Source organism: Hoplias malabaricus, chromosome Y (assembly GCF_029633855.1).
Source record: "Hoplias malabaricus isolate fHopMal1 chromosome Y, fHopMal1.hap1, whole genome shotgun sequence".
Lineage (NCBI taxonomy): Eukaryota > Metazoa > Chordata > Actinopteri > Characiformes > Erythrinidae > Hoplias > Hoplias malabaricus.
Window position 1 is genome coordinate 1,528,894 of NC_089820.1, and position 15,810 is coordinate 1,544,703.

The 15,810-nt window shown below is 37.5% G+C and overlaps 1 protein-coding gene across 4 annotated transcripts; it reads left to right on the forward strand.

Annotated features, from left to right (window-relative positions):
• Nucleotides 1–259: 259 nt before the first annotated feature.
• On the forward strand, nt 260–15,173 carry LOC136678391 (cytochrome b-245 heavy chain-like). 4 transcript variants are annotated; one of them, XM_066656444.1, is made up of 13 exons: nt 260–345; nt 585–677; nt 1,485–1,595; nt 2,594–2,678; nt 2,831–2,979; nt 6,075–6,256; nt 6,628–6,757; nt 7,946–8,038; nt 8,309–8,562; nt 11,152–11,314; nt 12,601–12,747; nt 14,799–14,923; nt 15,040–15,173. In XM_066656444.1, the coding sequence occupies exons 1-13, from the start codon at nt 301–303 to the stop codon at nt 15,155–15,157; spliced, it is 1,695 nt and encodes a 564-aa protein (XP_066512541.1). In that variant the 5' UTR covers nt 260–300; the 3' UTR covers nt 15,158–15,173. The 4 variants fall into 4 exon arrangements, with proteins under 4 accessions (XP_066512541.1, XP_066512542.1, XP_066512544.1 ...); XM_066656445.1 differs by having other exon boundaries at nt 2,834–2,979; XM_066656447.1 differs by lacking the exons at nt 260–345; nt 585–677; nt 1,485–1,595 and adding an exon at nt 1,709–2,089 and having other exon boundaries at nt 2,834–2,979.
• Nucleotides 15,174–15,810: the final 637 nt, after the last annotated feature.

Consider the following 15,810-nt stretch of genomic DNA (forward strand, 5'->3'; position numbering starts at 1 on the left):
TTGCTGTTTCAGATTACGTAAATGGAAATATCTCCAAATACAGGAGAAGGTAAACAATCCAAAAGTACTGCAAAAATAAACAACTCAAGTAACAAATAAGTTTCGGTGGGAGTTCAAACAGTGAGTAAAAACTTACAGACGAGTAAAACTCTCTTTCACTGTCTCTTTTGATGGCTGATTCTGTCAGGCATGTCAGACTTCCTCTACAGCCCTCAGCCTTAAATACTGAATGCCTTTCACTTCTCTACACCACTCAGTCTTTCTTTCACACATGTACACATTCTCATCTGTTCTTTTAGCATGGGCAACTTTGCAGCAAATGAAGGACTTTCCATCTTCGTCATTGTGAGTCTTTTTAAACCTGATCTTGATTCTTGTGTTTCAGCGAACAGAAAAATAGTTTGCATTATATTGACTTAATTCAAATGTGTGCCCCATTTTAACAAAATACATCACCAGGTTAATGCAGTGAATTACATTTCACAGTGAATTTTCACAGCATGATGTGTAGATATTTGCTATTTTATGTATTTCACATATAAACATATAATTATAATTTAAATGTATGTTTACTTCTTTTCTAGCTGGTTTGGCTTGGAATCAATGCATTCCTTTTTGTCCATTTTTACATTGTATTTCTGGACGACCGATTCTTCTACACTAGAGCCATTCTTGGGGTAAAATTTTTGTTTTAATTGTGAATTTCACATAGCAACTAGATAATCAGTTTTGTTATTAAATGAATGCAGTAATATGGAGCCCTGCTGGTGACATGAGTTCATGACAATTCATGGGAACAACCAAATAAGGCTTTGGAATGAAATATTTAATTCTGTAGCACGACTGAAAAAACATATCTAAACATAGCTTATCGTCATATACTGATGTAAATAAATGAACATTTTGGCATGTAACCTGTTTATTAGCAACATTAGTATTGCAGCTACATCTCCAAACAAAAGAAGACACCAAACACGTGTTTGTTGATTTATTGCATCAGTTGCTCCGAATTGCCTTTAATACAACATAGAAACTAAATATTACATTATCTAGTTCACGTGCCTCATGTATTTACCTGCATTAATTATCTCATTCCCCTACCTTATTAAATCACTCCATGCATGAAGGGATTTCACCAGCAGGGCTGCATACCTAATGTCTTATGCACTCTTTACCGATTTCATCAAATGAACCATCATTACGTTAAAACTGTGTTTTTTTCCATGCATCAAAGAACACAGAACTTGTTGTTGAACAGGTGTTGGAGCTTAAAGTGGTTATGAAAGGAAACTATTCATCACCCCTCTCTCTCTGTCTCTCAGTCTGTTTTGCACACACTCTATGAAGGTTCACAAGAGGCAGCAAAATTAACAAAAAGCTAAAAACACTGCAAATGTAAATATACAGAAACAAAATTCTCACACTTCCATTCTGCCACCTCAATGTTTTTGTTTTGTTCTTTCATTCTCTCTCTTATCCCCCAGCATGCTCTGTCCTGGGCGAGGGCTCCAGCTGCGTGTCTGAATTTTAACTGCATGTTGATCCTGCTGCCCGTCTGCCGCAACCTGCTCTCCTTACTCCGGGGCTCTATACAGGTCAGAAAAAGCGCAGCAGTTCAGACAGGCAGATGAAGAGAAAGAAAGAAAGAAAGAAAGAAAGATAAAAGTTATATATATAACATATACAACTGTAACATAGAGCCCTGCTTTAGACATCCCTTCACAATACAAGGAAATAATGCAAATTAATTAATAATGAATAAGAACAAGACCCTAATGACTTAATGCAGCATGGATTGGGATATTTATTATTTATATTAAATTTAGGCCAAACCTTAATTTTATTATGAAGGGATGTCCACAGCAGGGATAAATAGGTATCAAACTCTGTATATACGCAGATCAATCCTAACATTATGACCACCTCTTTGTTTCTACACTCACAACCATCACGTCAGTGTCACGGCTCCAATGAGAATGACCCACCACCCACACCTGACCATTGAAGAACAGGGTGAAAGGAGCAAATAAATTAGTCTGTAATTGTAATTCTACAAGGTGTATGATCAGTGGAGCTGAGAGAATGGACGGTGAGTGCAGAAACAAAGTGCATTGCACTAGTACAAGTAGATTAGACACAGCAGTTGTTATAGTTGATCGGTGTATATGATCAAGTTTTAAAATTCCTTCATGATTCAGAAAGTGCGATATAGACCATATTTTTCAAGGTGGTGTTATGTGTGTTTGATGTTCCCGAGAAACTCAAATGGAGGCGACTGAAACCAGGGATCACAATGTCTACAATTTAAGAAAAATAGCCAAATATTTCCTTGCTATCCAAAATGACCAATGAACTACACGTTATTTAACATAATAAATCCTATTATTTTGCCATATGAAGATTCTTAAATTCCCTTAAGACCAAAATGTGATGCCAAAAATAATCCGGTAGTATAAACATTTTTGTGTAATAGGTCTTCATCACCACAATTCTGTTTCACATCACATCATTAAAAAACAAAAAAAAAAACAAACAAACAAACAAAAAAGTGGAATTTTAGTGGAATTGAGTTTGAATGTATGTGTTTTTACAGTCCTGTAGCCGTACTGCTGCCCGCCAGCTGGACAGAAACATTACTTTTCACAAACTGGTGGGCTACATGATTGCTTTTCACACAGGTAACATTTGACTATCACATTCTTTCGATAAACTGCACTTATTAAGCTATTCTCCACTATTTGGTTTGTTTTAGTTGTTTCCAACTGTTATTGCATAACATTAGTGTCTGTTGGAGAATGTTTTTAACTGCATTTTTAACTGTGAATCTCAGCAGTGCACATCATCGCTCATCTGTTTAATTTTGAGCGATTCATGGATGCTCAGCTAGATGACAACATGACCTCTCTGCCTCATGTCCTCTCTCTGATTGGCAACAAGGAAAATGTGTCTTTCCTCAATCCCATCAGAAGTAATCAGACGGTAAGTGAAAAGCTGACAACAAAATTCATTTGTCCATTGCCTACATTGTATTGTGCACAGTCTCAAACATTTACTCAGTGAAATGCATACTAACATTTATGTACTGCTACATAAGGGGATCCTTCATAATCAAAGACAGTGTTCTTATTGTAATTATTAATATTTCCAGTGTTGGTCTGTTCAGCAATGAACAATCATGACTACTAGAGCTAAACCTTCAGTTTGGGCCATACATTTCTAAACACGAGGGAAAAAATAAACAAAACAGCAAACAAACAAACAAATAAATATTTTTAAAAAAGCATAGTCCACAGTGAAAGTTCTGATCAGAACTACATTACATTAAAAACTACATATTTATAAAAAATTCCGTCACTTAAAATGTTTTATTGATTTTTAGTTTAATACAACATTCGAACACAGCATCTCTCCTTCATATTGTGTGAGCATTACATGATGAATGGACCAATTAAAATGCTCCAAAATATTTTTTAACATTAACTTCCACCGCAAGTTAACAAAGATTTATCCTTCTCCTGTAAATTTATATAAAAGCCAGTTTATATTTTAAGAATGTTACAAAGAGTTTCGAAATCATGATGTCCCAATGGTTCAAGAGTTTCCCACATGGATGGAAGTTCTTCTTTACCCAGCTTCCTTCCTTAGTCAAGTCTTGTAAAGAAGATTTAGTACCAGCAGTGTGATGAAAGGCAGCACTTTAGGGCTCATACTCTCTTTTGCTGTCTCTCTCTTTGTCACTCAAACACATAACATATGCCAACACAAAGAGAAACTCATTCATACACTCATTCAGTCAGTCAGTCACTCACTCACTCATCCCACATTTCCTTCATGCTCTGTTGCTTGTATAATGATCACATGATGTTACCATGGTGGCAGTGTGACCCAATGTGACCACAGTCCCTTGCATCCAGGAATAGAACAAAAAGAGGAAGAGCACATCAGCATAACAATGCAATAGATCATATCCTATATGAAAAATATAAGCCCTGTTACTGACCTGATGTTACTACTGATAGAAATGGTGGTGGGGGCCCAAACATCAGCTGTGCAGTTAACATACTTTACATACATACTAATCAAGAAGTGAATGTAAAAAGAATTTATTTCAAGTAATTCTGTAGCATTTATATTGGTCCTTTAATTATGAAATTTTCACACAATATGAAGGACATCTGCTGTGTACAAGCAGTGCGTATACCCAACCTGTATAAAGTACTTGACCTTAGAAGGACACTAGGTTAGATTTTTCTCCCCCTACTGTAATTCATATATACAGCACGGTACTGAGATAAATGGGGAAGGAGGGGGTGATATTCTACACTCCTCCAAAAGTTATATAGTGCAGTTTATGCAGTGCTAACCCCAAAGTAGCAATAACAGGCTCTATTGTGCCTATTACAGGTCAGTAAATCACAGTGAATTTTAAAGCTGTAATTTTAAGTGAAAGATACTGCATAGTGTTTTTTAAGCAGCCCCTACATACAAGTTATTCCATTTGTATCTACTGTAGTATTGCAGCATCAGTGTTAAATCAAATGAACGCAAACCTCATGCAACCAACATGTCTTCAATGAATCAATCTGTTCAAATGTATGTGGGCAATTTCTTGTGAAATCCTTTAATATACAGAGACATATACACCAGGTTTCTACATGTTTGTATACGTGCATTTGATGCATGCTAAGTAGTACTCTTTTGGGAAGTGTTTAGCTTGGATGTTGAAACATTTCCATGATGATCTGATTATATTTAGCCATGTGACATTTAGTGAGGTCATGTTCTGATGCTGAATGTTGCTCCATCAACCCAGAGAACACATATTCACTCAGTGCCTCATCCCCAATGCCTGGGAAGGTTGTACCATAGCCAAAGCCTAGCACTGGGGTTGATAACCTCAAGCTCATGTGCAACTGCTCCAGACGTATCCATTTCCTTTTTTTTGCCTTTAAAATATTCAAGCTATTGAAAAATTTGCATATGCCTTAATATGAGTACAACTTAATGTACTGGAATTCACTGATTATAAAACACTGTGTACATCTTTATCTAAGGATGCCCGGATCGGTATTGGGCTGATCATAGCATTATTTTACTGAAATGTATCGGCTTTATTGAGCTCGATACTCCGTTTCCTCTAGGCGGCAAGCTCCAGCTCACACTCCCTCCTCCTCTTCTAGCACGCTTTGTAGATGTTTTTGTGACTCTGCTGGCCACCGTAATGGACACACTCCTTTCTGACTGTTACGCACAAATGCATGTTCCCGCGAGTTGGATTCAGAGCTGGAGGGCACGTGATTAGTGTTGCCAACCGTCAGGTATTTGGACGCTAAAAGTCGTGTTGTGTTTTGGACCGATACGGGACGTTTTATCCCGTATTTCTTAGGTGAGACTTTTAAGATGATGATTTTTTTGAGACACGCTTCTCTTTCTCAGTCGGAGGTTGGGGCCGATTTTCCCCGGTCCTAAACAGAGAATGTGCTTCTCATTGGTCGTCACTTTTATTTAGCCAATCAGCAGCCAGGGTTCTCTGCCCATCATTTAGTGCTGCAGCCAATGAAGTCACAGCCCCGCCTACAGGGGGTTGTTTTGCGTCGGCATCGGGCACAGTATCGGCAGATACTGAATATTAAAGGACTCGTATCGGGATAGGGTCTGATCCACTTGTACTAGCGCAACACATACACACCACCACCATGTCTGTAAGAATTATCCACTCCCCAAATCATACTTGGTCTATGGTTGTTTGTTTCCTGATCATTGAAGAGCAGGGTGAAATGGAATTAATAAAGTATGCAGAGAAACAGGATTAGAGTTTTTAGAAGTACAGCATGCTCCTGTATGGTCAGTGGAGCTGATACAATAAACAATTAGTGTAGATAAAAAGTAGGCGTTCCTAATCCAGTGATAATTCAGTTTTATGGTAAATTTGTATACTGGTGATCATGGTGATGATATGCTAATAAATTCCGTATGTTGAGCAGAACTATACAGTATGCACAAAACTTGCTGTTTTTTATGTTGTCTGTGCAGTTTATTAACAGTTTTCCTTCATTTTTGTTCCACTGTTACAGAACCCAACGATTGTGATGTTCACCACAGTGGCAGGACTAACTGGCGTGGTCATCACCCTTGCACTCATTCTCATCATCACTTCTTCCATGGAGGTCATCCGCAGGTCCTATTTTGAGGTGTTTTGGTTCACCCACCACCTCTTCATCGTGTTTTTTATTGGCCTAGTACTCCATGGGATTGGGTGAGTGAACATAAGAATGGATGACCACCACAACTCACATTAACATATTTTGGGGCTTATTGCAACACAATTTAATAAATTATTATAAATATAATAATTATCTAAATCTTAATGCAGAAAAAACAAGTTTTGTTAGCTGGAGCAAAATCTGAAATTCCTTCGTAACTGCTGAAACCTCACTTCACATCTTTGCTAGATTTTTTTTCACCTATGATTTTAAAGCGTACTTGGGATTGTGAAAGGCACTATTTTATTATTATTATTGTTGTTGTTGTTGTTGTTGTTAAATTCATTATTTGTAGAGAAATATAACAGCTGAATGTGAGTGGTTTGAGTTTGTCTGTTTATGTGAGTATGTTGAATGTTGTCAGACGCATCGTGAGAGGCCAGACAGCTGACAGTATGAAGCACCACCATCCCCAGTCATGTTACAAACTTTTTGAGGATTGGGGCAGAGTAAGAAACTGCTCTGAGCCAGAATTTGCCGGAAACCCACCGATGGTAGGCCAACCCCACTCTAGCTATATTGTACAACAACTTTATTATATTAAATGTATTAAAATCTATGTTGTGATTTACAGAGACATGTGCACTATGTCCAGATTGTTGTAAACACCTGCTTATTCTAACATCACAAGTATTAATAGGTAGTTTGCTTACATTTACTGTGGTGACCCTTTTACATGAAGACCTCACAGCAGATGCTTGTATTTGGTTTCAATTACTTTCATCCACAAGATTATTTAATGAAAGAAAAAAAACAACCCAAACAAAATACACACACACACACACACGCACACACACACACACACACACACACACACACACACACACACACACACACACACACACACACAAATACATTTCTAAAGTTTTCACCAAACAAATGAATTTAATTATAAAAGTAAACCAATTTAGGATTTGATGTGTGCAACACACTCCAAAACGTTTGGGACAGAGGCAAATTAAAAAACTGAAAAGTTTATAGAATATTCAAGATATATTTGAATCTGAAACATTCCATAATAAGCAGGTGTATTAGTAACAGGTGATGGCATCTGGATTTGATAAAAACACTTTGTACTAAATATTCTGTGAGAGTTGTGAACAGTTAAAAATGTGCGCAAGATTCCAAAATATTTCACTATGTACAGTACATAATATAGCAGAAAAATTTTGAGGATATCTGTAGAAATCTGTCTGTTGCCCTGTCTGTGTTAGACAACACTGCTCAAGTGACCCCAGATTTTTTGGGAAGCTGAAGTCTTGTGTCAAGTAAGACTCTGCAAAAATGATATAACACAGTGGTAAACATATCACTGTCCCAACTGTTTTTGGACATCAAATTCTGTTTGAATGTGTTATTAATTACAAAATACAATCAAGTTGTTCAGTGAAAACATGGGAAATATATTTGTTGTATATTCATCAATTATATAAATCTTAAAGAGAATCGCAGATACATAGTTTTATGGCATTTTACAAAATGTCCTAACTTTTCTGGAAATGCCATATGTAGAAGAATCAAAGCCAAAACTAAAAGAAAACAGATGGCACTGTCCATTTTAAAGTTTCTCCTTACATTAACATGAATGCAAATGAGTAGAAAACTGTATAATAAATTATTTGCAATTCAACAAGAGGTTCTTCCAAATTAAAACATATTGTTGCTCATTGTTTTTTTCACAGACATGGAAGTGGGTGGTTGGGCCGATGTTTCTGTATCTGTGTGAGAGAATAGTGCGATTCTACCGCTCACAGCAAAAGGTGGTCATCACCAAGGTCAGTGAAAAATATGTTTAACACAAGAATATTCCACATCATTTTAGCATGGATGTCTCAAGAAGACACCTAATCTGATGTCTAGTTAATTACTTGTCATTTTGTCATTAGTAGACATTATTAATTTACTTATACATTATGTCCTAAATGACTGAAATATTTTAAATATTTTTAAAGCAATTTAATGCAGTTGTAAAGTCAAATCATGTTGTTGCTTGATGATGTTGTAGAAAGTTAAAATATAGTAGCAGGGGCTCTGTCCTTCATCAGGTGGTAATGCACCCATCTAAAACCCTGGAGCTGCAGATGAAGAAGAAGGGATTTAAAATGGAGGTAGGACAGTACATATCGGTGCAGTGCCCGTCTATCTCTCAGTTGGAGTGGCACCCATTTACGCTGACCTCTGCCCCTGAAGAGGACCACTTCAGTATTCACATCCGCATTGTTGGGGACTGGACACAAAGTCTCTACTCAGCATGTGGAGGGGACAAGACAGATGGACAAGAGGCCTGGGAGCTTCCCAGGTAAGAATGTATCATTTGGCAAAGTAAAAACTATCTAAAGTGGCACTTTAACTTTAAAAAGATGCTTTTTATCAGAGTCAATATGTAAAAGACGACGCTCAAAGTGTCACAATTTGCTTTAAAGGCAAACTATGGCAACAGTGAAATTCTGAACACTCACACTGTGGGTGTATAAATATAAAAATAGCATATCTGCAGCATACATCGATCAGGTATAACATAAAAATCACCTCCTTCTATACATTCTATACATTGTTTTAACAGCTTCACTCCACATACATGTGCATTTTGTGGTTCTACACTTAACATTGTTGTGCATCCCCTGCATATCTGTTACATTGTTAGCCCCATTTTACCATCTTCGTCCAAATCAGGACACCCACAGGTCCATCCCACTGCAGGTGCTATTTTGGAGGTGGATCATTCTCAGCTCTGCAGTGACACTGATGTGTTGGTGTCCTACTTGCGTGGCTGGTATGAGTGTTACTGTCTCCACTGTCAATATAGAACATGGGTCCCCAATCTTATCCATAATGGGTCAGTGTGGCTGCAGGTTTTCATTCCAAATAAGCAGAAGCAGCCCTGATTCTACTTGTTTAATCGTCTAGTTTCAGTCTTTAAACAGTTGGTTAGTTACACAAGGTGTGCTCTTACTTGATTGAAATAAAAACCTGCAGCCACACCGGATAAGACTGGCATAGAAAAGCTTTATTTCCTTAAGCTTAGCATTTTCAAAACTGGACAATAAACATAATATTTATATTGTAGTTATTAGATAATATGTTTGATATGTATGATAATATGTTTTAATAACTGAATTGTAAACTTAATATTGGTTTCTCAGACAAAGATCAGACCTGGTTTACTTTTTTATTTCATTAGGAAGGTTGTGTGCAGGTCTGGGTTTCTGAAGCCATTCTAAAAACCTAAAGGTAATGTTAATACGCTGTCTGGCAGACAACTGACAGTAATAAATATAAATAACATGAAGACATTTCAACAGCTTAAAAAGATTACAAAAGCTTTTTGAGTAGGCCTTTAAATAGGAGTGAAAGACAGGTGTGAGAACAAAGTGTATGTTGAGAACTTTGTGGGAAAGCTGTGCAAATGTTCTTCCTTTTACACCCTATAGTATTCAGGGTTGAAAGAGAATGACTTTTATGTAAATACGAGTACGTATACGAATACTGTTTTTTTATTTTTAATTTTTTTTGCTATCATGCCTGTCTGCAGGGCCTGCCACATTATTACATGCCTAGTTTCAACTTTTGTACAGTTTTATAGTATTACTGTATTTGAGGTCAATACAACATAGATAGAACACATGTCAGAAAGTAACAGCTGTGAATGGGGAAACTACATATGTGTAAAAAAGGGGATGTGGCATGGCTGGATTGTACTGAACTGGCAGAAAGAAGAAGTGAGCACATACAAGCGGATGTTTGCAAAGGTTTTACAGAGAGCAAACACTAAAGAGCTCTTACAGAATTTTGATTTCACCATCCCAAACTTGTTTTTGCTTCCCCACAGGAATATTTTAACTACTTCATGAAGCTCAATTACAATAATTAATAATATAATACATTACAAGACTCTGTATTAATATACTGCCCGCTGTTCCTCTGTGATTTTCCTTCTAGTGTAAAAAATATGTAAAAATACATTGTTTGCTCCCTTTCACTTTATTCTTCAGTGTTCAGGACCCCAGAGGAGCACCACAGAGCAGGTATAATTTGGGTGGCCATTCTCAGTTCTGGAGTGACACTAATATGGTGGTGGTGGTGTGTTAATGTGTGTTGTGTTGTTATGAGTGGATGTAGCAGACACAGTTTTGTTGCTGGAGTTTTAAAAAGTGTCCACTCCTTGTCCACTCTGTTAGACGCACCTACCTTGTTGGTTCACCTTGTAGATGTAAAGTCAGAGACAATAGCTCATCTGCACAGTTTGTGGTAGTCGTCCTCTAGTCCTTCATCAGTGGACATAGGACTGTTGGCTGGATATTTTAGATTGGTGGACTTTTCTCAGTCCAGCAGTGACATTCAATAGTCAATAAACTCCAACAGCCCTGCTCTCTCTGATTAATCGCTGCAGCACTGAGAATGATCCACCTCCCAAATCATGTCTGCTCTGTGGGGGTCCTGACCATTGAAGAACAGGGTGAAACGTGGATACGAAAATATGCATCTGCAAATATGCATGAACTATAAAATTGCTCCTGTGTGGTCAATGGAGCTGAGACAATGGACACTATGAGAATGGAGAGAGTGGAGAACTGAGTGTAGAAACAAGGAGGTGCTCATATTGTTATGGTTGATCTGTGTGTGTGTGTGTGTGTGTGTGTGTATATATATATTAGTTGCTGCATCTTTTAAATGTTTTTCTAAGCATTTGTTGAAGAGATGAAGCAACAACAACTTTCACTATCAATATGTTTTTTCATTATTATTATTACTATTATTATTATTATTATTATTTATAATTTCATCATCATGCCAATCAATCCATTTCAGGGTTGCGGTTATTTTATAATTTCGTAAGTTAATTTCAGTCAAGTGTGATCAGCAGTTAAACTTGAGCCTGTGTGCACAGGGTGGCAGTGGACGGTCCATTTGGCACAGCCAGTGAGGACGTCTTCCGATATGAGGTTGTCATGTTGGTGGGCGCTGGCATTGGTGTCACTCCTTTTGCCTCTATTCTGAAATCTGTGTGGTACAAGCATGTACAGCAGAACACTAATGTGTTCACCAAGAAGGTAAGATGTTTTCAACACTAACTTTATGACTGTTATTTATTTAACCTTTACAGAAAAGAAGTATAGAGGGGAGCAAATAAAATACACATCATCATATAGAAGTAAAACATATCCAAGTGTCATTAAAAATGCCTGTGATTAAATCCTTAAAAAATGGTAACTGATATGAATTGATCCAGTTTTAAGAAAGATAGATAAATAATTAGCAAGATCAATAAGAAAGATAGATAAATAATTAGCAGCTGTACACTGAAATGATAACAGGTCAAAAGATTAATTGGATTAAAGGGCCGTTACCGGTCTAGCTGTACAAACCTAGGTTTGTCTTAACATCTGACTGTGACTTGGTAATGTGGTGATAAAATTTTAATGTTAGCTAGATTCCTCTGTATTAGTATACTGTTGTATACATTCACTAGTGGTAATAGTAGAGGTAGGAGGGGGTGTAGTGACCTTTTGACCAAACCATATATCCTTAGTCTGGGCTGAGTTTGGGGACAGATTGAGGTTTGTTAGTAAAAGCCTGGTGAACGTGATGGAATCTGTCCTGCAGTGAATTTAATACCTGCATACAGAGAAGGATCAGTTCCATGAAAGATAGTATAATTTATATTTATTATTATTGAATATAAAAAACAATTGGGGCCATGCATTGAGCCTTGGGGACACTTAATTACATTAGATGAGGTTATTTGTGCTCTATTCACCAAACCCCTCACAGACAGTGACCCAAGGCCAAAAAGCCCAAAGCACTGGAGCTGTGTGACATATATATTTTTTTTAAATATAACTTTTATTCAACCATCCATAAATACATAAACCAGTGAGCACACACAGTAAGACATCACAGACATAAGCACAGTATCATCTACAGCATTCTGCTTCAAGGACTGCTACAAGGATCAGCTCTCCCTCCTCCACTGCACAGGATTTCATTGTGACACCATTCCAGCTCAAACACTTCAGGGTTATTCACGGTTTTGTAGAAACCAAACTCAAAGAGACTCCTTGACTTTAGAAGAGACAAGAACAAAGGCAAAACCTCTTGACCAGATCTCCATTTTATTTCTCCTGTATATAAGGGATTTCAGAATAATATAATATAATATAATATAATATAATATAATATAATATAAGGGACTTCATTCTTCAACTTTAGCCACAGATTATATACACTCCGTAAAGTTTTTGAAATATGAACATATAAGTAAAAACATGAAGAAGTCTTTTAGAGAGAGAAAATATTATTTACCATTTCTGTATTTTTTTTTCTTTTCTTCTGGAAGATCTATTTCTATTGGTTGTGCCCAGAGACACAGGCTTTTGAGTGGTTTGCAGACCTGCTACAATCTCTGGAACGTCAAATGGCCCAGAAACACATGGAAGACTTCCTCAGTTACAATATATATCTCACTCGCTGGAAGGACACTGAGGTGAGCCACATACACTCACACAACAAAATATATAAACACAACATAAAAAATATAAAATGTAAAATTTAGAAACATTTACAAAAGATTTAGCAAAGTCCACATTAAATTTTGAGAGAATAAAATTCTTCATAATGATTAAATGCACAATTTAACCTGTGTTTATTTACTTATCAAAAGTGTCCATGAAAAGACCACCAGGGAACTTGGAGCAGGCTCAGGGGCACCAAGGCTAGTTAATGCTACTGTAGCTCTTCTGTGGAATTACACCAGACAAGCTAGCCACATCCAACAAAGGGTCTTGATTGACCATGACTCTGCCACTGGTTCACACATTTCCTATTTTGATAGTATTTTTACATGCATTTAACTATAAGAAGATAATCTGATTACTGCAGTTATCTGATTATTCAGGTGGTTGTGTATACAGTGTACTATTTGATTTCTCAGTGCATGTACACACTTACCCTGATTTCTTTCAGTTTTCTCAGTCTACGCATGAACTCAAATGTACCCACATGACTTTCATCTGTTCACAAAGTTTTATCTGACACATTCTGGAATAACTCTTGCAATTCTTTATCTGAAGTACCACTGGCTCCCACCAGTCCTTACTACAAATGCATATTTAGCAGACACAGTTTTTGTCTGTAATGGAGGGACCCATATTCTAGGTCCAAGAACAGATGGTCATTTGCTGGTTGCAGAATAGAAATCCCATTACTGCCTGACTTGTGTAAACCCAGAGTTTTCCTATTTGTGCATGTAAACATATTGATCAGAGAACTGCTCTTTATAAAACTTGATTTTCTGCAGCTACTGGAATGTTAAACGCATGCAAATGCAGTCAATGTCTTGAAGTATCTGAAGTGTTTTGCCATAACACTCACCTCTACAGTAAAATTATAGCCATTAAATGAAAACTAATTAGCAAGGAATTTTGTTCACAGTGTATATGCTACTAGCTCAAAACATAGTATCATTTGGTACTACACAGTGAGACCCTGTATGTGCAGACTATAGGTGTGTAATTCTAGAAATACAGTCTGTAGCCCTGCTGTTGCTCTTCATATTGTCTTAGACACCTTTTTGTGTTTCAATACTTGGGACCTCCACAGGACCACAAAAGAGCAGGTATTATTTGGGTGGTGAATCGTTTTCAGCGATGCAGTGACACTGACATGTTGTTGATGGGTTTGTGTGTGTTGACACCAATCAATCAGACACAGCAGTGCTGCTAGATGTTAAAACCCTTCTTTGTATCTGCTGGACTACAGGCAGTATCTAGTGACCACTGATACAGGAATAATGAATGACTAACAAAATGTGCAACCATAAATGTGCTACTGTCTCTGATGTGGCCACTAAGTGGGTAGTCTTTATAAACTCTAGCAGCACTCCTGTGTCTGATCCATCCATACCAGTGCAGCAACATGCACTAACACACCACCACATAGTCTGTGTCACTGCAGAGCCATCACTCAGATAATGCCAACTCTTTGGTTGTACTGTGGGAGTCCTGGCCATTGAAGAACAGGGTGAAACAGCAGTTTAATATTATGTAAAACATGTGACCTATTAAGGGTTTCACTGTGGTGCATCAGGTAGTGTTGCTGTGACACAGATCCAGAGACCTGAAATTGTCTGCTCAAGCCCTGCTCCAGGTAACAGTCTGTGAGGTGTGTTCTCCCTGTGTAAGTGTAGGCTTCCTCCAGGTGCTCCGGTTTCCTCCCACGGTCCAAAAACACATTGTTAGGTGAATTGGCTACTCAAAAGTGTCCACAGTGAATTGTGTAAGTGAATGTGTGTCACCCTGTGAAGGACTGACGGCCCCTCCAGGGTGTGTTCCCGCGTTGTGTCCAGTGAACTGGTTAAGTGGTTACAGACAGTGAATGAAATGTGACCTATTGCCACACTGGGGAACAGCAACATTTCGTGGCATCCAGTAGATGTGTGAAAAGAACCACTGCAACATACTCTTGTAACTTTTGAAATGTGTCCTTTATGTCCACTATTCTCATCTTTAATTAGTGTACTTGTACTCTTAAATGAAGGCTGCTCACTTCAGAGTTCACCATGAAGCAGAGAATGACCCCATCACTGGCTTGAAGCAAAAGACCCTGTATGGTAAACCCAATTGGGACAATGAGTTCAACAGTATTGCCACAAGTCACCCTGGGTAGGTGCTGAACTATTCAAGAGTCTTATCATTTTTAATTTTCCTGTAACATAACCTCTTTGTATTGTGAGTACAAGCCGTTCATTTTTTGTAGCACTAATTTCCCTATCCCTCAGGTGTAAAGTAGGGGTGTTTCTCTGTGGCCCGACGCCTCTGGCCAAAGCCTTGGGAAAGCAATGCCTCAAGCAGTCACAAGCTGGAGCTGAATTTATATTCAACAAGGAAAACTTTTAATTCTTTTTTTCAGGCTAAAGCTTTGAAATTACAAGGGAATGAAATTTGAGGATTCGTAGTTTGTGACAATAATAAAATTTTGTCTTAATTCGCAATAAAGGCAAAATTAGTAAAATAATTAAACTTTTGACTGATGTATTTCTCCTGTGGCATTTCTGGTAACCTATGACAAGCAGTGTTTTGCCTTATACTGCTAAAAATATTACGTCAAATGTGCAAGATTCATCAAGATTGCTGTGGCGTGGTTTTGTTATTAGGTATAACATTAAATTACTCACTTTTGCATCACTTTGCTTTGCAAGTGAAGGACATAGATTTTTGCCTCACCTTAGTTGTGTAATTTCAGGGTTTTATTGCAGAAGTGCCTGTAGAAATAGCTGGCCAGTTTTTCACTGTTCAGGGGCTTTCAAAACCTGTTTCCTCTTTTACAGTTTCTCAGTAGAAATCAAGCTCGCTGTAATTCTAAATCATAAGCACAAGCCTAACTGAAACACATTCCAATCAGTTTTTCATTTGCTTTCGTTCGCAGAGCAGTTTTATATTCCAGGTGTTTGAAAAAAAGTTTGCACAAATAAATATAAACTGTTGAATTGTTGAACACAACTTTTTTTTATTCTTATTACTTTAGAAATCCAAGTAGGGGCGGAGGGTTA